General features: G+C 37.1%; 2 protein-coding genes across 2 annotated transcripts; both read right to left on the bottom strand.

The window, feature by feature from the left end:
- Positions 1–762: 762 nt before the first annotated feature.
- On the bottom strand, positions 763–3176 carry LOC113226120 (chymotrypsin-1-like). Its single transcript, XM_026458649.1, has 4 exons — positions 2673–3176; positions 2428–2579; positions 1695–1862; positions 763–837 (listed from the first exon to the last, which is right to left on the bottom strand). The coding sequence occupies exons 1-4, from the start codon at positions 3174–3176 to the stop codon at positions 828–830; spliced, it is 834 nt and encodes a 277-aa protein (XP_026314434.1). The 3' UTR covers positions 763–827.
- Positions 3177–15884: 12708 nt separating this feature from the next.
- LOC113226121 (chymotrypsin-1-like) lies at positions 15885–18792 on the bottom strand. The gene is made up of 3 exons (XM_026458650.1): positions 18277–18792; positions 18025–18179; positions 15885–16078 (listed from the first exon to the last, which is right to left on the bottom strand). Exons 1-3 carry the CDS (start codon positions 18790–18792, stop codon positions 15904–15906), a joined length of 846 nt encoding a protein of 281 aa, XP_026314435.1. The 3' UTR covers positions 15885–15903.
- Between the last annotated feature and the right edge of the window lie 101 nt (positions 18793–18893).

An 18893-nucleotide genomic window follows, 5' to 3' on the forward strand; every position in this document is an offset into this window, starting at 1 on the left:
TTTAGGTCATGCCACATCGCGCGTTGCGTGCTCAACTGAGATCGTAACGACAAGAAGATGACGGAAGGTTCTCGTATTTTTTTCTTGTGATAACTTATTGTTTACTGTGCCGAATGTCGATGTCCTAAAGTTTTAGCACAGCGCTCTACAATAAACCCTTCAAACTTGATTCTATCCGAAGCGCAGTAAGGTCTATGCTTGAGACTTTGACAAAATTGTTAGAAAAATTCTGTAACTGTATATTTCGTTAATATATCCTTTTTGCTAAAGATTTATTAGCGTCATTTTTAAATCGCTGTAACTATTAAGTTTTCATTCATCCCATTATATTCATTACAATACAAATTTGTATTAATTGATCGGTTTTGAAGTGGACTCTTGTTGAAAGTAATTATGTGAGATTCAGAACAGAAAGACGATTGATTTCCATATTCACTCCAATGTATTTTACTCTTTTAAACCTCTCTCCTTAAAGAACGCTTTATTTTTCATTCTCCACTCCGCTGTCCTCTTCGGTTCTCTGATACACTCATACTAAACATGCCCTCCGATTTGTGCTCCAAATCCTGTATTATGTCTGCTATTGGCTGTGGAATTCCCTCTCTGAACCTATTTGACGATCCCCTTTCTTGATTCCTTTAAACGACGTGTCAAGTATTTCCTTAACTCCTAAGTTTAGATTATTCTCTCCAAATTTAATTTACTTTAATTGACTTCCGTATTACATAGTGTTATTATATTCTTGTGTTTATTTATTTATTATTTTTATCCTACAAAAGTAAATTTTACTCTAAAATATTCTATGGTTGCATCCCCTTTGCCAAGTCTTAAGATTGCCTGGAAAAAAGTGATACTTGTACATTAGCTTATTCTGTAATACTTATATTACTGTTCAGTTCTGTCATTGTAATTTTTTAATGTGCAATAAACAATATTTCATTTATTTATTAATTCTATTGACAAGAGATGATGAGAAACGTTAGGTTAGGTGTTATTGAACGGGGAGTGAAAACCAAAATCGGGTAAATTGAGTCTTTATGAGCAGAACGTGTTGAGACAAGCACGTTTGGCAGAAAAAGTACGACAGTGGGGTGTATATTGTAGAAACAAGTTTATGTAGTCCATGCGATGCTACTCTTAAAGACGCAATGTTTAACAGTGTAGTAAGAAAGCATTGTGGTGTGAAACATGATAAAGTGACCAGGAGAGAAAAGACAATTGACGTTAATTTGGCCATAAAGAAAGGATGTATGTAAGGAGATTGACGCAACAAATTTATAGAGCTAATGTCGATGGAACGTGAGGAGAGGTAGACTTCGACGCATATATCAATCAGCTTCAGGATGTCCTTAAAATGGCCCAGTAAAAAGTCCTAAGAATACATGGGCATGACATCGCATCGGGATGCGAGTCAAAGTGGCAAAAAGGGTTGTCATAAGAGTGGAGGACTATGGTGTATGCATTGACTTAGAAGAAATAGGTACATTTCATACGACGATACAAAATACACAAAATGTAAGAATATGCTAAATATATGCTACAATTAAATTTAAAAAAAAACAAAATTCGGGTATTAATTTAAAAAAAATTAAATACTCAATTTTCGTTGACTTTTGTATCGATAATGTAAAAATGGCGGCATTCTCTTTTAATGTTAATACTATAAAATGATGGACGATAAAATGTTCAATTACTTAATTGAATATCTACAAAAAAGGGCCCTAGTTGCAGTTGCAATCCAATTGTAGTAATATGGCACTTCAGTATAGACAATAAGACTCGCAGAGACATCCGTTATCTTGTGGGATACAACGCCAATTTGTATGTACCCTAGGACAACCAAAGCGCTGCCGGAGTCACCCCTGTTAAATAAAATAATTCGTTTAAAAAATAACGAAGAGAAAGAAAGCAAGTGATAAAACTCTTCAAATTAAAATTATTGCTAGAAATAGATTATAAGCCCTACTTTGTTTCCCCATGAATTTTATTCATTTAGCCCTACCCTAAGCATTAAATTGTTTTATTTTAATTATGATTTAATTATTTGCATTAAATGTTAATTTTTCTTCGAAGGTCAATAATGTAACAATTGAGGTTATTTAAACTATTGATAAATTAGTTAGCATCGTAAATATGGTTATAATGAATTGTTTGCATAATGGCAAACAACGTACCTTATCGCAAGTGCATTAGATACACTCATATCTACAATATCAACGGCGGGTATCTCGAACTTTGAATTTTACTTCTGGTGCAAAACTGAATTCGAAGAGATAGTTTAAGTTTATAGTATACACCGTAGAACTACTAGCAATGTCCCCGAACAAATAAGTCTTAAAAAACTGAGTATCTATTTGCATCTATAATATATAGTTTAAATACATTACATTACACTATCTTTAATTAAGAGAGAAAAGGGCGACTCACACCGCAGCGTAACCGTAGTCCTTCGCGTCTTTATATCCGGTTCCACAAATGAACCCTGCCGCCAACTGCGGCAACATAGTCTTGCACTGGTTTCGTGAATATACTTTTTGCCTCGTGGTCTTTAAGAATATTGCTTCTGTTTCACGTTTTTCCTGGCGGATAAAAATAATTTAACAATGTCTGTCTTATTCGATTCGTATCTATTTATTTAGTGAAGTTTTGAGTAAGAATTTAAAAAAAATTACATCTGTGACACCCCATCCAGCTTGCGTAGCTGGTTTATCGTAGATCCCAGTTTTGCTCAGAACTACTCTTTTTACTGCTCTGTTGAACACCAAAGGTGTCGCTAGCATGGCCAAGGCAATGTCGTTTTTCATCAACAATCCATCGTATTGGGGATGAATCGTAAAAGTGGTCACCTGGAAGAACTGTTTGCGGTTTTTGTTCGCGTCACCCACGGCTACTGTTGTTCTAGTGCCGGGTCTGCAGTCGGCGAAGCAATGCGCCGCTGTTAGTAACATCACCTGGTTCAAAATTGACCCTCCGCAAGCAAATTCCTCGAACGTTTCTTGAAGGCACTGAATAGATAAATACGCTGAATGTGGATGGTCCTCAATCTTAGCAAACCTTCCTCCTACAATAAATCCTTCGAACTTCGAGCCGCCAGTTTTGCGCAATGACTGTGTTCGGGATTTTGTCAAAATCACTACAATCGTGAACCACGTGAAACACGTCTTGACACGATACATTTTTGAATGTATCTTTTTCGAGATTAATTGAGATCTAAAAGTAATGAGTAATAAACGTTACCCCTTCATTTGGTGTTATAGGTATTTAATTGCTACATGAAAAAGCAATAGAAGTGATTGGTTTTAAACTGAAGTAGTGCACGTCATTGGACGTCTATTACATACTACTTCAACTAGCGTCATTAATACTTTTATCTGTATGTGTATATTCGCATGTATTAATCATAATAAATATTTCTATACACGAACTCACTTTCGCTTGAGTGGCAGTACTCAAATGTTTGGTAGCAATACTCACTGAACATACTGCACAATACATTGTTCGGAGGAAACTTGAGTGTGAAAATTCTTTAGGCGATTAAATCTGGCAAAGAACAATTTATAAGAGACAACTTTTAAGCCTCAAAATACTTAATATAAATAATACAAAATATAGCATATTTGTGTGGAAAATGGAATAAATTTTATAGCACGGTTTGAGAGGACTCCTCATAATCAGATTTATTTAGTTTTGTATTCCTCTGTATTTCCATTGCATTGTCGTGGTTTAATTTACTTTTGCAAACTTTTTAAAGTCTTTGAAGAGGTTTTTAATCTTTTTGTTTGCGTTACCGAACTTTTAACGAATGCAAATATTTTACCGTCAGCTTGTGTAGTGAGCGCCATAGTCAATAATATTATTTGGTTCACCATTGACGCCCTACATGAAAAGTTCTGACTGTGAAGAAAAATAAATCTACAAATCAAGCTATAATTGACTTATAATCGGAAAGTATCAATAAAACGGAAGCAGTATCTACAATCTATATATCTAATTTAGTAGCAGTAGAGCTCCTTGTGATAGAGTTCGTACAGGGTAGTACTACCACCTTACCCGTTTCTGCTGCCAAGTAGTAATGTCAGCATTACTGTGTTCCGGTTTAGAAGGGAAACTTTGCTGGTGAAATTACAGGCACGTCTGACTTAATGAAAATGGAAGTAAATTAATATACTACTCCGCGAACCCAGTGAAGGTTAAAACATGCAAAATAGCTGACGACCGCAGTTGCTGAATATTTTTTCATGCAGTTAATTATACCACCCTCCCTCCGCATAAAATTAATAAAATAAATAACACAAGCGCAACTACAGTCACAAACCACCACCAAAAATATACCCGACAAGTGTTTCACCTCCCCGCGAGGAATCCTCAGGGGCTGTTCACTGCTCTTAGAACTGACTGACTGCTTTTAGAACAGATGGAAATAATTAGGTACAACAACAGGGGTTGTATAATAAATGAAAAATTGATTTTTGCATCATCACCTTTATTACGGGTATTTCCGAGTTTCATCAATAGCAACACTGGGGGTAGTGGGGTATAAATACATGAACTGTTCTGAACAAGCTCACTCTTCAGCCGAGAGTCGAGCAGTCAACAGCCCTTGAGGATGCCCTGTGGAGAGGCGAAACACGTGTCGGGTATTTTTATGGTAGTGGTTTGCGGCTGAAGTTGCGCTTGTGTTATTAATTTTATGCGGAGGGAGGGTGGGATAATTAACTGCATGAAAAAATATTCAACACAAGCGTAGCCATTTTGCACGATTTAACCTTCACTGGGTTCGCGGAGTAGCAAATTAATTTTCTTCCATTTTTGTTAACATGGTAAAGTAGCGCCTGAATCTATTAATTACATTTGACTTGTCAACTTATGTCGCAGGATGACGGGCGCATGGGCCCCGCAGAACTTTTAATCTTTCAATTTAAACTGGGTGGCACGATAACTGTTATGCACAGGCGTGTAGCTGACCATTAGGCTCACGACTTGTTCGCCTCATCACATGACGTCATAAAATAAAAAATACTTCATGTACACGAAGAAAGCGTTAGATTTCGTGTCATATAATTACTATTAGATAAATTATTCAAGCGCGGATTGAGAGGACTCGCATATGATCTAATAAAATCATTTGTACAAAATCGCCAACAGGAAACACATATGATATATATGGACAAATACAAGGAAAAAGTAGCCATATCAAATATAAGAATTGTAGAGCGCGGTGTACCACAGGGTAGTATACTAGGGCCACTTTTATTTTATTCTTTATATCAACAACTTGCCACAACACGTTCATCAAAAGATGGTACTTTTTTATGTTGATTCCTCTGTGGTAGTTAGATACAATAATTTCAATGAATATGAATTAATTTTGAACGATGCACTAAGAGACTAGAGAGAGAATAAATAATTTCAAAAAGTAGTAAATTTGGAAAACTAAGGAACTAAGTTTATGCAATTCTATAAGCCACAATCGCAACCGAAAAATTTAAATTTAAATTACGATGGAATACATTGATCAGGTTGATGAGACAAAATTTTTGGGCAATTACTCTTGAATGTCACTGGATCTGGAAGACAAATCAATAACTTATAACATTAAACATAGTAAATAAGTACATGTTCTAAAAATCTGCCAAAAAAAGGCTCTTTGTGCTTATCGCGCATATGTAGCCTCTAGTTTGCGATTGCAAAACACATTTTTATTAGCCACTATTTAAAACTCAGAAAAATATGTCGGGGAAAAAGTTGTGTACCTTACAGGCAACTTTAATTTAGTCAAAACTGGATGACCTTTTTTTTTCTTTTTAGTCCCCACATAACCACTGAGTCTCCCTGGGCTCAGGGGTATCCATAAAGATTTTCCCCGTCGAAAAAAAAAAAAAACTGGATGACCTAGAAACAGATGCAATGAAATAGAAAGGCGGCCAAAACAACCCCTAATTTGGAATTTTAAAATAGAACGATTTTTGTATTAGCACTCAAATTACTAAATAAATTACCGGATGCAGTAAAAAAATTAAGTTGTTGACAATTTAAAACGTAATTGCATAATTAGTTAGTTACTCAATGCAATATAATATTGATGATTTTTTACTTGGTAATAAAACGTAAAATGTAAGTAATGTTTGTTATAATTTTTTATTTTCATTTCTTATAATTTGAAGGAAAACCAGTGGGTAATCCGTATTACTACGGACATCTACCCCCTAATCTGAAAATTGTTACAACCGATGAAATGTTTTATAGTTGACTGAAACTCATTTTATTGCGCAATGAATTATACTGCGAGTAGAGAAATTTCTTTAGAGGAAATTGTATTTTTTATTCTATTTTATGTTATAGAACCTATTATTGTTTATGTTAATGACGATCGTAATATTCCTTGACATTATATTTTTAAGTGTGACATTAAATAATATGAAATAAGTGATTCTAATCTGTTCTTTGTTTATTGCAAGTCGTATAATGCGCATAGTTTTCAATTGCAGCAACGTTCCTTTAGGTCCAAAGGAATATTTATCATGCCTGTGCTATTGATTTTATTTTCGTCTCACGATATTTTCAAATCTCAAATTTAAAATGAATTTATTATCAGACAATAACTCAATCCATATTTGTCAGTAACAATAAACTTATGCGCTAAGTTAGTAAAAACAAGGAAAACAATTACTATAATAAATTCAATGAAATTACTCTATTATATGTCAACGTGCAACGCGATGGACCTACACAAGACAGACGAATCCATTGTTCCTGCTATCATCCTGAGGATACCATTGCTGTTCTCACGCAGTCGCAACATTTGTGACGCACTTTGTTTGCGCATTACATACATGCCAGAGGTGCAGCAAAAGCGAGGAAGCCTCAATATAACTCTATTTTGTCTATCCAGCTTAGATTAAGTAATATAATGAAAAAGAAAACAATAAGACTTTTCTTTCAGCCGATGTGTAGTAATTACTTAAAAATTTGTTGCGATGCTACCTTCAATTTACAGACACAAAATACCCAGTTTTATTCTTTATTAGGTTTATTAATTATATTAAATGAAAATAAAATAACAGGGAGTGCTGTTGTGTAAAAGTTGATGTAGTGTAGAGGAAGTCCTCGGCGTACAAATTCGATCAGATTGGTTATGTATTAAAAACGCCTAGTTAATCAGTAGCTTGTCAGGATTTAGCACGTCGACGTTCACGGTCTTTGGCTCGCCCAGCGGCGTGATGTTACGTATAATTTAGTTTATTCCATTAACGTTTAGATTCGCGTAAACTAGTACTTAGTTTTTTTTAGTGTATTGTGATCGGTTACAATCATTATGGCGGCTCTGTAAGATATAAATTTTTAATTACGTATTTGTGTTTCAACAAAAAAAAAACAGAAAAATATAATATACTTACATAAGATATGCCTAACCTCCCAAGTCTTTAGCATTTTATATTAAATGTATAAGAATTTGCGTGCAAGAATGTAGCAAGTAAAATCGTAAAAAATGTTATCAAAACACCGTAACAAATGCACAGCAATTCATAAATAAAGTACCTAGTCGATAGTTAAATTATCGATTTTTTTAGCGTAATGTCAATAAAAGTTTCATCGTTGCAGCTATCGGAATATTGCGGAACCTTTTAAATTTGACCGGGTAATATATTATAGTTGTTACTTTGACGCTTTCTTCACATCCGTATTACTTTATTTCATTTCTGAAACTCTCCAATGAAATTGCTCCTTCAGGTGTATGTAGTATCTGCGTACAGTCAATAGCACATCGCGCGTTTTACATTTTTTTATACCGATAGCGCGAAGTATTGCTTGCAAAATTCAGAGGAATACTTACATGGAAGGCAGCCGAAGCGTTTGCTGTAGCTTGAAAATGTAGAGCCAATTGCACGTCATAAAATGGTCATAATTGATTATTTGAATTTTGGACCGTTCTCATCGTAAGCGGCGTAGGGTTGAATTTAAATATTAGGGGTTAAAGTATGAAACTGCCGTTTCGTATTGAAAATGAAAACATTTTTTTTGGAAGATAAAATACATTTGTTTAATCAAAGTATTTACCCTCGTTGTCTATACATTTCTGATATCTAGTCGGGCGGTCATTTAAACCGTTGCGATAGAACTCTAGCGACCTGCAGGCTTAGCCCGAAGACAAAAGTTATCTCTTCTTCGAATTGTCAAATTCCTCTCGAAAATGCGCGAGTATAAGCGCTATTAGGCTTAAGTGCCGCGCATACAAATGTCAAATTAAAGAATTTCTCCCTAACCATAGCATGACAGCCAAAATTTGTATAATTTTGACAGATCGCCGTAGGGATATATCTCTACTACCCTTGGTACGCCAACGGAAGACAAACGATGCTTTTAATTTATATAATATATATAAAAAGATATATATACTATATCTTTTTTAATTCGTGATTTAAATTTAATAGTAATTTTATGCCATGAAAATATCTTGTGCCTATCGTAATTATTAAGTTACGTAGTAAGGAAAAACGACAAAGAACGACGGCACGTGAATTTTGCGATCCGTTTTATCTCCTTGGCCGAGTTAGTCAATAATTTCAAGGTGACCTGTGAATTAATAGATTATTTGTGCCAGGAACTAGATGAGGATCTAGCTCTCCAAACGTCCACACGTATATCTGTGAGGTTCAGAGTGAGTGAAGGAAAGGAAGACACGTGTTTATTATCCAGAACTTGGCGCGTAAATTGCGGTGATAAACTTTGTAGACATTTGAAAGAACTGTAATCAAAACACAAGATGGTTTTTGTGCTAATTCCTTTTTCGTCAAAATGCACTTGAAAATATCATTATCATTTGTGTTACAGAGATAGTTATATACCAAAATTAGTGTTACCTTTTGTTTTCATTGATTTAATGCGTGTCATAAACTGAAAAAAAAAAAAAATCCTCACGGCGAAAATGAAGCGAGTTCGATTGTGCCTTTAAAAACTATTATCGGTTTATTGTGACCGCTCTGAAAATGAATGGTAATTTTAGTTGCGGCAACTTATTTATCGCTACGTGTAGAAAACTGACTACGATAGAGAGCTTCTCTTCCTGTTACGTCGTGCTCGGAGGAGAGACGTTATCGGTAGAGAAGAGAGAGATATCTTTACGCGCTTAAGTTTTATCTATTTCCCCTTGGTATACTAAGCCTGCTGGACTCCACAAGCTGTGTGAATTATGTATTGCTTCCTGGGAATATATTTTTTTTCTTGCAAAAAATAGTCCAAATCGCGCAAAAAATGGTAGTCGGTTGGGGCGAGGTCTGGCGTGTGAGTAGGATGATAGATGGTTTGTAACTGCAGGTCTTGTAGTGTTAAAAACTGTTTCTCGGGCAGTGTGAGGTCTTGCGTTATCAAGCTGTTTTGCTGCGAGTTTCGCCGTCATTGTTCAAATGCCCTTATCTCATATTATGGGTATGCTAACATTAAACCATGCCTCTAATTCCTTGGTAGTTTGATACGGATCGGCTTCCATTATCACCTTCAATTCATGGTTATTTACCTCAGTGACTGGTCTTATTCGTGTGAACTACGATTCTTTAAGTCAAAATTTCGAAACGCACGGTGCGTTCGTTAGCTGTATCGTCTCCAAACACAGCATTGACAGTACCAGCAGTTTCTGTTGCGTTAACACACGTGGGAACTTGTACTCGAAAATCACTCTGATTTTCGCTGTATTCTTCACGATGAAAGCTGAATGTAACAATAATTGACAGTCGAACAATCAAATAAATCATATTTTTTAAATTAAGAATGTCTTAGTTTTAGTGCGAGAAAAGTTTATTTCTGAAATCTGGCACCATGCAGTTTTAATTTTAATTCAAAGTGGCCAGTACGATAAATTGGCGATTTCATATTTAAACCCCTATTACTCATACTAAGCCTCAAGCATGACGTGCTATTCCACCTGTCCAAATGGAACCACTCTTAACCAGTTAACACAGTCAATTACTTTCTTTGACTTGCGTACTAAGTAGCACAGCGATTTTGTTTTGTTCTCCTGGTGGTACGCTGTGGCAAACGACGCTTCGGCATTATTTATTCTAGTACTTGTATAAGTAAAATTTAAAAAATATTATGTCGGCGAAATCCTGTCCATGTATCACGGATGATTTGTTGTAGACTCGTTGCCAGTATTTTCACTTTGTAATAATAATAGTAACGTGCACACACGCACAGCACCGCGCTAGGGAAACCCTGTATCGTGGGTGATCCCCGGGACCTCTGCGTGGCAGTTCAGCATGACAACCGTTCGGCGACGGAGACATTTGCTATTTGTTGGCACTGAATACAAATGGCAGCATCAGTATGGCAACAGCGACGTCATTTTTTAATTGCATCCTATCCAATTCGTATTTATGAAGATAACCAAAACTTCCGATTTCATAGATAGGTAGATGATTTCTTTGTCACAAAATACACACATGTTAAAAGTTCGAAATAGGTAACAATAGTACGAAAAAGTAACACAGCACAAATAGTAAATAAACAACAAAATAAAGCAAGACATTAACACAAACAAAAATAATAATAAAAAAAAAACAAAATACTTTAATAACAAAAGGACAAACACAAATAAAAATAAGTAAGGCAATATGCATTGCATGTGTGCGTTGTGGTGCCGAAACGGCAGTAGGTGAATGTAATTTTTGCTTGATTAGAGCAACACACTGCTATTTTACTACTCCCGAAATAGCAGACGTCGCGAAAACGGCGAAACCGCTGCGCAGCATTGAGACGTAACATGCCATAACACAAGATTAAATGTGTCTATACAATCACAATTATTTAAAGTTAGTATCTTCTGTTAGTTTATGTTCACTAACTAACAATAATTAAATTAGTGTAGTGTTAGTTTAGTAGGAATTAGAAAAATAAGGTTTTTGCTTGAGTAAAATAACCGCGTTAATGTGCTTCCTAGGGGTAGATTTAGTATGCATAGACCTTATTCGCGGAGGAATGTTATTCCAGCACCTTGTAGCCTGATGGCGGAAGCCACCATCAAAAGCTGCCGTGTGATGTACGTAACCTGCCAGAATAGATCTATTAATTCCAACTTATTGTATAGACAGGTACTCAGGACTTTTAAATTATATGACGTCAAACATTACACACGCAAGGTGAAGTTTTGTTCGAGAGTCCATGCTGAGCATTGACGTATTGCTTAAAAAGATTGATATGTACTTTGCAGAGGTACTTTGAAGCAAAATCTGCAGTATTTTGTAGACGTCGCAATAATCGCTGAGTCTTTGCAAGCAGACGAGGCCCATAAACAATATTGCCATAATTTAGTTGAGATCGAAAGGCGACTCACATTCAGCAATCCGTGCATTCTCACTAAGGAAATCGCGGATGCCGCATAAAACATTAAGGCGATAAAACAGCTACGAACAAGGCCTAGCATGTGACTTTCAAAGGGCAAAGAATTGTTTATAGTTATTCCAAGAGTTCTTAGCTTCATCTACGCGGTTAATAACCTGGCCTGAGATTACTATATCCGAATTTGCGCTAACAACTTTATTCCTTTGAGAATCTGTACCCAACACCATATACTTAGATTTAAATGGATTGAGGATTAGAGCATTATCACAAGGTCATTGGTAAATAGTCTGCAGGTCGTGAGTCAAGCCATCCAAACAGGATGTACATAACTACGATCTACATGAGTATAGAGCTGCACATCATCTGCATAGCAATGACGTTTACGGCAAGAGACTGAACGTGTCAGGTCAGTCGTGTAAATAATGAATAGAAGCGGTCCAATTATGGAGCCCTGAGGTACTCTGCGTGTTAAAGGCCCAGGCTACTTACTACCCAAACTCTTCAGTACAGAAATATAGTTGTCAACCGAAGTCAAGTACCTGGGTGTAATACTGGACAACAAGTTGAACTGGACCAAGCACCTGAACAACAAAATTAAAAAGCTACTATCAACTTCTAGCACTGCCATAGAATGGTAGGTAAACAATGGGGAGTTTCACCCAATATAACACTGTGGCTCTACACAGCGGTGATAAGACCCATGATCAGTTACGGCGCGATAGTAAAGTGGCCACGAACCAATCTGACGACCGCAACCGACAAACTGGACAAATTCCAAAGACTAGCGTTCATGGCGACAACTGGCTGCACGACGACAACTGCAACTGCGGCCCTCGAAGCGATGCTGGATCTGCGACCCCTCCCATTGTTCATCAGACAGGAAGTGACGTCAACAGCAGTGCGTCTAAATAAAGCAGGCTTTTTAAAGCACATGAGGACGCCAAGAAATCTTTACAAAACTATTAAAGAGGAACCGCTATTGGAGACGGCTGTGGATAGGATCCCAAAACAATAAATTTTTCACAAAAAATACAAGATATATTGTTTGAAAATCCCAGAATCAAAGGAAGGAACTCCAGAGAGGTCCGCGTTTACATTGATGGATAAAAATTAAATTCGAGAACAGGTACTGGGGTACTCTCAGGAGACCTCAATTTCAGGATATCAAAACCGCTTGGTGACCAAAATTCAGTATTCTAGGCTGTATCAAGTTGGCGGCAAAAGCAATCATAGCGAGAAGAGTAAAGAATCACTCCATTCAAATACTCTGCGGCAGCATGTCAGTACTTTAAGCATTGAACGGCTATGACATAAACTCAGGGCTCATTTATGAATGCCATCAAGCACTCATGGAGGTATGTATACATAGGGCGCCCTATGAGTTCCAGAGCAAAATGGAACTCTTTGGCTTACAGTTTGTTTCATCTGACTGTCACTTGTTTTTACATTGTGGCGTCATTTTAGCTTTTATAGCTGGTATGAAAAATTCAAACGCAGTCGTGTGAATTTCAGTAACGAATTTCGTGATGGTCGCCCGTGCATGCTGTGCGCCGTATGATCAAAACAGACAGGAATGTGATATAACATGAGATTTGGGTATCTTTAGGCATAGGCGTGGGTCAAATACAATGAATACTACACAAACATTTGGGTGTGAAAAAGCTGTGCTCTCGATGGATCCCACACAATTTGACTGAGACTCAAAAAATGGATCACGTCACTTGGTGCAATGCCATGCTTACCAGATTCAACGTAGGGGCGTCATATTTGGTGTGGAATATAGTAAGAGGTGACGAAATATGGATTTATAGTTACGATGCCAAAACAAAGCAGCAATCGAGCGTATGGGTCTTTTGAGATGAGCCGAAACCAACCAAAGTAGCGCGCGTGCAAAGTGCCTCTAAGCGGATGATTGCTCCTTCTTTTAATAAAACGGGACATGTGGCTACTGTTGCTTTGGAGAATCGTTGTACCATGAATAGTGATTGGCACACGACCATTTGTCTGCCGGAAATTATTGACAAACTCCGTAAAAATAACCGTAAACGCCGTATCATCATGCACCACGATAATGTCAGTTCTTACACGGCAAGACAGGCAAATGAATTTTTGAAGGTGAACAACGTTGACCTTATGATGTGGGGGCACATGCAAAATAGGCACCTTGTCGTCAAGTTGCGAACACCAGCCCGTTGCACTAAGTACCAAAAGAACCAAAAAGTCCCAGGCTGTGATAATAATATCGTACCATTTGCCTTTGAAAGTATGACGCGCTGTATTTTTCCATTCAAATATCTGCCAAATCAATTTACTGGTAGAGTGCTTAAACCACAGTCAAGTATCTTCAAGACAAGGAATGAGATATTTATTGAATCGAACGGGCGAGAGAAATCCAACAGAACAAGAAAAGTCGCATGACCAGCGTCCTGTTCGGCAATTACACTATCCGTCTATCAGTGACATCTAGTAGCGCCCAACAGTGCCACGCCCGCTCCGGAAGCCAGATTGGCAGATGGAAAGGATATTATTAGATTTGACGTAGACACTCAGTTGAATATGCACTACTTTTTCCAACACCTTAGAGAGAAATGGGAGGATACTAATAGGCCTAATGTCCTTCAGGTCACATGGGCTATCTACCTTGGGTAATGGATTAACCAATGCCACTTTCATCAATTGTAGTGATGCACTTGATGAAAAAGGTGGCGTCGCCCACTATTGCTAATGCCCTGCTACCAGCTAGGTACGTTTCAAACTTGCCTTTACTATTGTATTTTATTTTTATTAATTTTAATATTGTAATCCTTAAAAGGACACGTCACACTGTTAAACATTTCGTTCCATTATGAATATATTATCAATTGGAGATTAATTGGGAACGACGTACGCAATACCTAGGTAATGAGATTTTCGAAGAGTAAGTTACAGGCATTTGCAAGTAATTGGAAATAATTGATTTTCAAATCGAACCCTTGAAGTGGTTCGTGATATAGATTGCATAACTATTTTGCAGCTAGTGATAGTACAGGTATGTCGGGTGTCATTGACACATCTTTCAAGGTTTAAAAACGAATAATTCTGTTATAATAAAAGAACATTGCTAATCTATCTTTAGTTTCTGTGGCTGTAATCACATACAACAAACATTTATCATTATTGGCTAGAATTAAAAACGCAACACACAAATTATGATATATTTTTAACACAGGAGTTGTTCACAAACAAGTGCAAACCTTGCCTACTTGCCTGACATTTGACTGTTATGATGATAATAGGGGTTAAAGTATGAAATTGCCGATTTGTACTGAAAATCTAAATTGTTTATTTTTTAAATTTTTAACAAATTTATTTAATCAAAATAGTTGCCATTATTATCTATACATTGCTGCCATCTAATGGGAAGGTTATTAATGCCTTTGCGATAGAACTCCGACGATCTAGACTGCACAAACTGTGTGAAAGCATTTTGTACTGCCTCCTGGGAAGAAAACTTCTTGTCACGTAGATAATTGTCCAAATCACGAAAAAAATGGTAGTCCGTTGGAGCAAGGTCTGGTGAATACGGAGGATGACGAATGGTTTCTAACTGCAGTTCCTGAAGGGTCAAAATGGTTTCTCGTGCTGTTTGAGGTCTCGCGTTGTCGTGGAGCAATAATGGTGAAGATCGATTCATGAGTCGGGGCTGTTTTACTGCTAGTTTTGTCAACATGGTTCGGAGTTCGGCACAATAGACATCTGCCGTTATTGCTTGACCAGATCGGAGAAAACTATAGTGAATAACACCATGCTGAGACCACCAAACAGTTACCATTACCTTTTTATTGGTAAGTTTTGCTTTAGGACACTGTTGTGGCATTTGACCTGGGGTCAGCCATTGCATTTTTCTTTTCCGGTTATCATAAAGAATCCACTTTTCATCACATGTTACAATTCGATCCAATATTCCTTCATTTCTGTACTACGCACAGTTTCAACACGCGTTTCTTTCTGCAGATCAGTCAAATCATGAGGCACCCATTTTTCGTATTTTTTTATTTTATTGATTTGACGCAAGTGAGTCAATATTGTGGGTAAGGTAACGTTAAACCATGCCGCTAATTCCTGGGTAGTTTGACTAGGATCGGCTTCCACTATCTCTCTTAATTCATCGTTATTCACCTGTGTGGGCGGTCTTCCTCGTGGCTCGTTCTTTAAGTCGAAATTTCCATCACGAAAGCGTTTAAACCAAAATCGCATGGTGCGTTCATTAGTAGACCCCTCTCCAAACGCAGCATTGATATTGCGGGCTGTTTCTGCCGCGTTAGTTCCGCGTCGGAACTCGGATTCAAAACTCACTCGAATTTTCGCAGTATCCATCTTTCTTGTCTAAATTGAATAACAAAAACAATTGAAAGTCGATATTCAAATGTTTCAAATTTAAAAAAAAAAAAAAATCACAGAAACCATTTGAAAAAAGTTTCATTCGAAAACCTCAAACCATGAAGATTCTATGAAAATTCAAAGAACCTATTGCAATGAAACGGCAATTTCATACTTTAACCCCAATATTATGTATGGTCATGAAATAAATTAAGTAAATTTAAACTGATGGCAGTAAAGTTGTTTAGATGCGCTTGTGATCCAGTGGTGGTATTTAGTCACGTTGGTGTAGATGATGAGACTCTTGGAGGTCTTTGGTATCTTGTAAGACACTATGCCAATCTGGATGGACCGTCGGACTATTAAAGCGCTGCCTGAGTCACCTCTGTAAAGTAAGAATTTATAATGAAAATATAATTTTAATAGTACGCCAGGTCCACTTCGTGTTTCGCAATAGTTAGGATAATTTAAAAAACGAATTTAGTTTTACATTATCAAGCAAAGTAGTAGCGATTAGTACTTTCTTTTAACAGCTTTGCGTCTACGAACACCAAATCAACACTTTGTATTATTGTACTTCTTACATATTTATGCCACAATAGCTATTTCTGCAATACATACATGCAAGCAATACTGCGTTATGGTTTTGAAGGATAAACGTGCTGGTGAAACTACAGGCACTTATCAACTTAAGTTGACGGGCGCAGTGGCAGTACTCCTAACACCTATGCGATACAAAGCTTTGAGTGGCACTGCACCTGTTTTGGCTACCCTTATGCATTACGCCTACGCGTGGTACTTACCACCAGATGTATGACTCGTTCGTCCCGTCACTTGGAAATCATTAAAAATGCTTTGGTCAGCGCAGATGATTATGTTTGTATGTTCATGACATTTTGATGTATCTTTGGTTTATATACTAGGTACCAAAGTTTAAAAAGTTTAAGGTTATAAGTAGGTTCAAATGCTCTTGATAATATGTCAGTACTTCAAGCACAAGCACTCGGCAGATACGTCAAACTCAGGGCTTATCCATGATAGCCACCAAGCACAAGAGGTTGTGGAACCAGAACCTATATTATCCTCCCCTAGCAATGGTCTACAGCAACTATAATAACAATAATAATAATGATAATAAATGTTTATTTCAGTAATACAATTCACTTTACATTAACAGTGGATGGTACCTCCTATTAAGCTTATCAAGCCTGTGTCAGAAGGCACCGCTCTTCCATAGCTATAAATACATATTTAACATTTTTAACTTATACTCGTACTTAATGTAGTGTTTAATTTTTACATTTCCAAACATCGACAAAAACAAAACAAACAATTTTTTTTTAACAATTATCAATTTTCTTAACTTCTAATTTTAAATTTAATTTGAATCTTAAAACGTATGTGTGTGCATTTGTACATGAAAAAGTATGTGTGTGTGTGTGTGTGTGTGTGTGTGTGTGTGTGTGTGTGTGTGTGAGTGTATGTATGTATGGATGTATGTGTGGGGGGGGTGTCTGTGTGTATGTGTGTTAACCTGTTGCCATAGATTAGAGAAAGTAGTGTTTTTAAAGCAACTGTTCTAATAGATCTTCGGTTTCCTCATACGATTTCGACTGTAGCCATTTTGATGTAACTTTTTTGCAGTCTCTATAACTTTTGGCGTATATTTCTAATTCCTTATTAATTAAATTGTACAAATGGGCCGATCGTTTGCTGAATTGTCTGTTTGCAAATGTTGTATTTACTTTAGGTACTTGTGCCACAATGTCTTTCTTTCTTCTCTTCGAAATATTTAGATCATATTTTAGAGACCTATGTTGTCTGTATACAGTTTCAGTGATGTAGAGTTTCCTTACAGTGGCTAAATTTGATAGTTGATACAAACTGCTAGTGGCAAATCGCCTTTTTTTTAAATACATTATTTTAAGCAAATTGCGTTGCGCACGTTCCAACTCGAGAAAACGAGTTTTAGCAGCTCCACCCCATATAGGAATACAATAAATCAATACAGATTGAACCAAACTCACGTATATTTCCAATATATCCCTAGACGACGTGACTCGCGGACCAGCGACTGGTCCTGGCACTACATATCTTAGTGTTTTAAAAATCCAATTAAGTTTACCCATACTCAACACCATTCTATATTGGAGGAGCCTGGGTGGTACCAGTAGGATCCTGCACCCTTCACACGCAAAATAGGCGTGGACGTCCAGTTGCAGACACCAGCCCGTTTTACCGTACCATGTAATAAGGAGGTCACAAAAGTATATTTATGTACAGAGGCATATTGTGAAAGACGGAACGAAAAAGGGCTCATGGTTTACTCACACTGCAGCGTAACCGTAGTCCGTCTCATGTTTCACATCCCCGGTGGCGCAAAAGTAACCATTGTTCAAATTCGGCACTAATCTTAAACACCTTCTTCGCGACAGCACTACCTGGCGCGTCCACTTCAAGTACAGCGTAGGTGTATATAATTTCTCCTGGTGGCACATACAACATAAGCGATTAGTAAAGTTTTTAAAACTGACTTCGCTTCCGTGCCTGTACTGTTTAATAATAAATAAAAAAAATGATTACGTTTGTGATACCCCATCCTGCCACCAAAGCTGGTTCCTTGTAGATTCCAATGTGTGATAATAAGACCCTCTTCACTGAACTACCGAACACCAAAGGCCTCGAAAGAATAGCCACAGCAATGTCGTTTTTCATTACATGTCCGTCGTATTCTCCATGGCTGGCAAACTTTCCGACAGTGTAAAAGTTTCCCTTTGTCTTTCTCCGGTTGCCGACTGATACTAACACTTTAGACCCACTTCGACAATCCTCGAAACAGTGTGCTGCAGTCAGCAATATTAATTGGTTCAAGATCGACGAGCCGCAAGTAAATTCCTCGTACTCTACCTTGTGGCATTTTATCACCAAAAATGCCGAATGGGGAAAGTCTTGTATTCTAGCGTACTTCCCTCCTACAATATAACTTTGAAACTTTGTGTCGTCACTGTCCGTTTCATACTCAAACGATTCATTTCGACGTGCTGACTCATTCGAAAACAATTCTTCCGAAAACGATCCGTTCTGAAGAGTAGTAGTCATATTTGTTCGAGATTTCAGTAAAATAGTTAGTATCATGAACAAAAAATACATCTTACTAATGAACATTTCGATATACTTCGCTGCTTAGTAATTAAGAATTA

This window comes from Hyposmocoma kahamanoa, unplaced genomic scaffold (assembly GCF_003589595.1).
Source record: "Hyposmocoma kahamanoa isolate Upper Pololo Valley unplaced genomic scaffold, ASM358959v1 182, whole genome shotgun sequence".
NCBI classification, from domain to species: domain Eukaryota; kingdom Metazoa; phylum Arthropoda; class Insecta; order Lepidoptera; family Cosmopterigidae; genus Hyposmocoma; species Hyposmocoma kahamanoa.

Coding starts and splice junctions, on each gene's coding strand:
- LOC113226120 (XM_026458649.1), bottom strand. CDS start 3,176: ATGTATCGTGTCAAGACGTGTTTCACGTGGTTCACGATTGTAGTGATT. Junction 2,580..2,672: donor CTGGATGGGGTGTCACAGAT/GTAATTTTTTTT, acceptor TTTATCCGCCAG/GAAAAACGTGAAACAGAAGC. Junction 1,863..2,427: donor GACTACGGTTACGCTGCGGT/GTGAGTCGCCCT, acceptor TTTATTTAACAG/GGGTGACTCCGGCAGCGCTT.
- LOC113226121 (XM_026458650.1), bottom strand. CDS start 18,792: ATGACTACTACTCTTCAGAACGGATCGTTTTCGGAAGAATTGTTTTCG. Junction 18,180..18,276: donor CAGGATGGGGTATCACAAAC/GTAATCATTTTT, acceptor ATGTGCCACCAG/GAGAAATTATATACACCTAC. Junction 16,079..18,024: donor GACTACGGTTACGCTGCAGT/GTGAGTAAACCA, acceptor CTTACTTTACAG/AGGTGACTCAGGCAGCGCTT.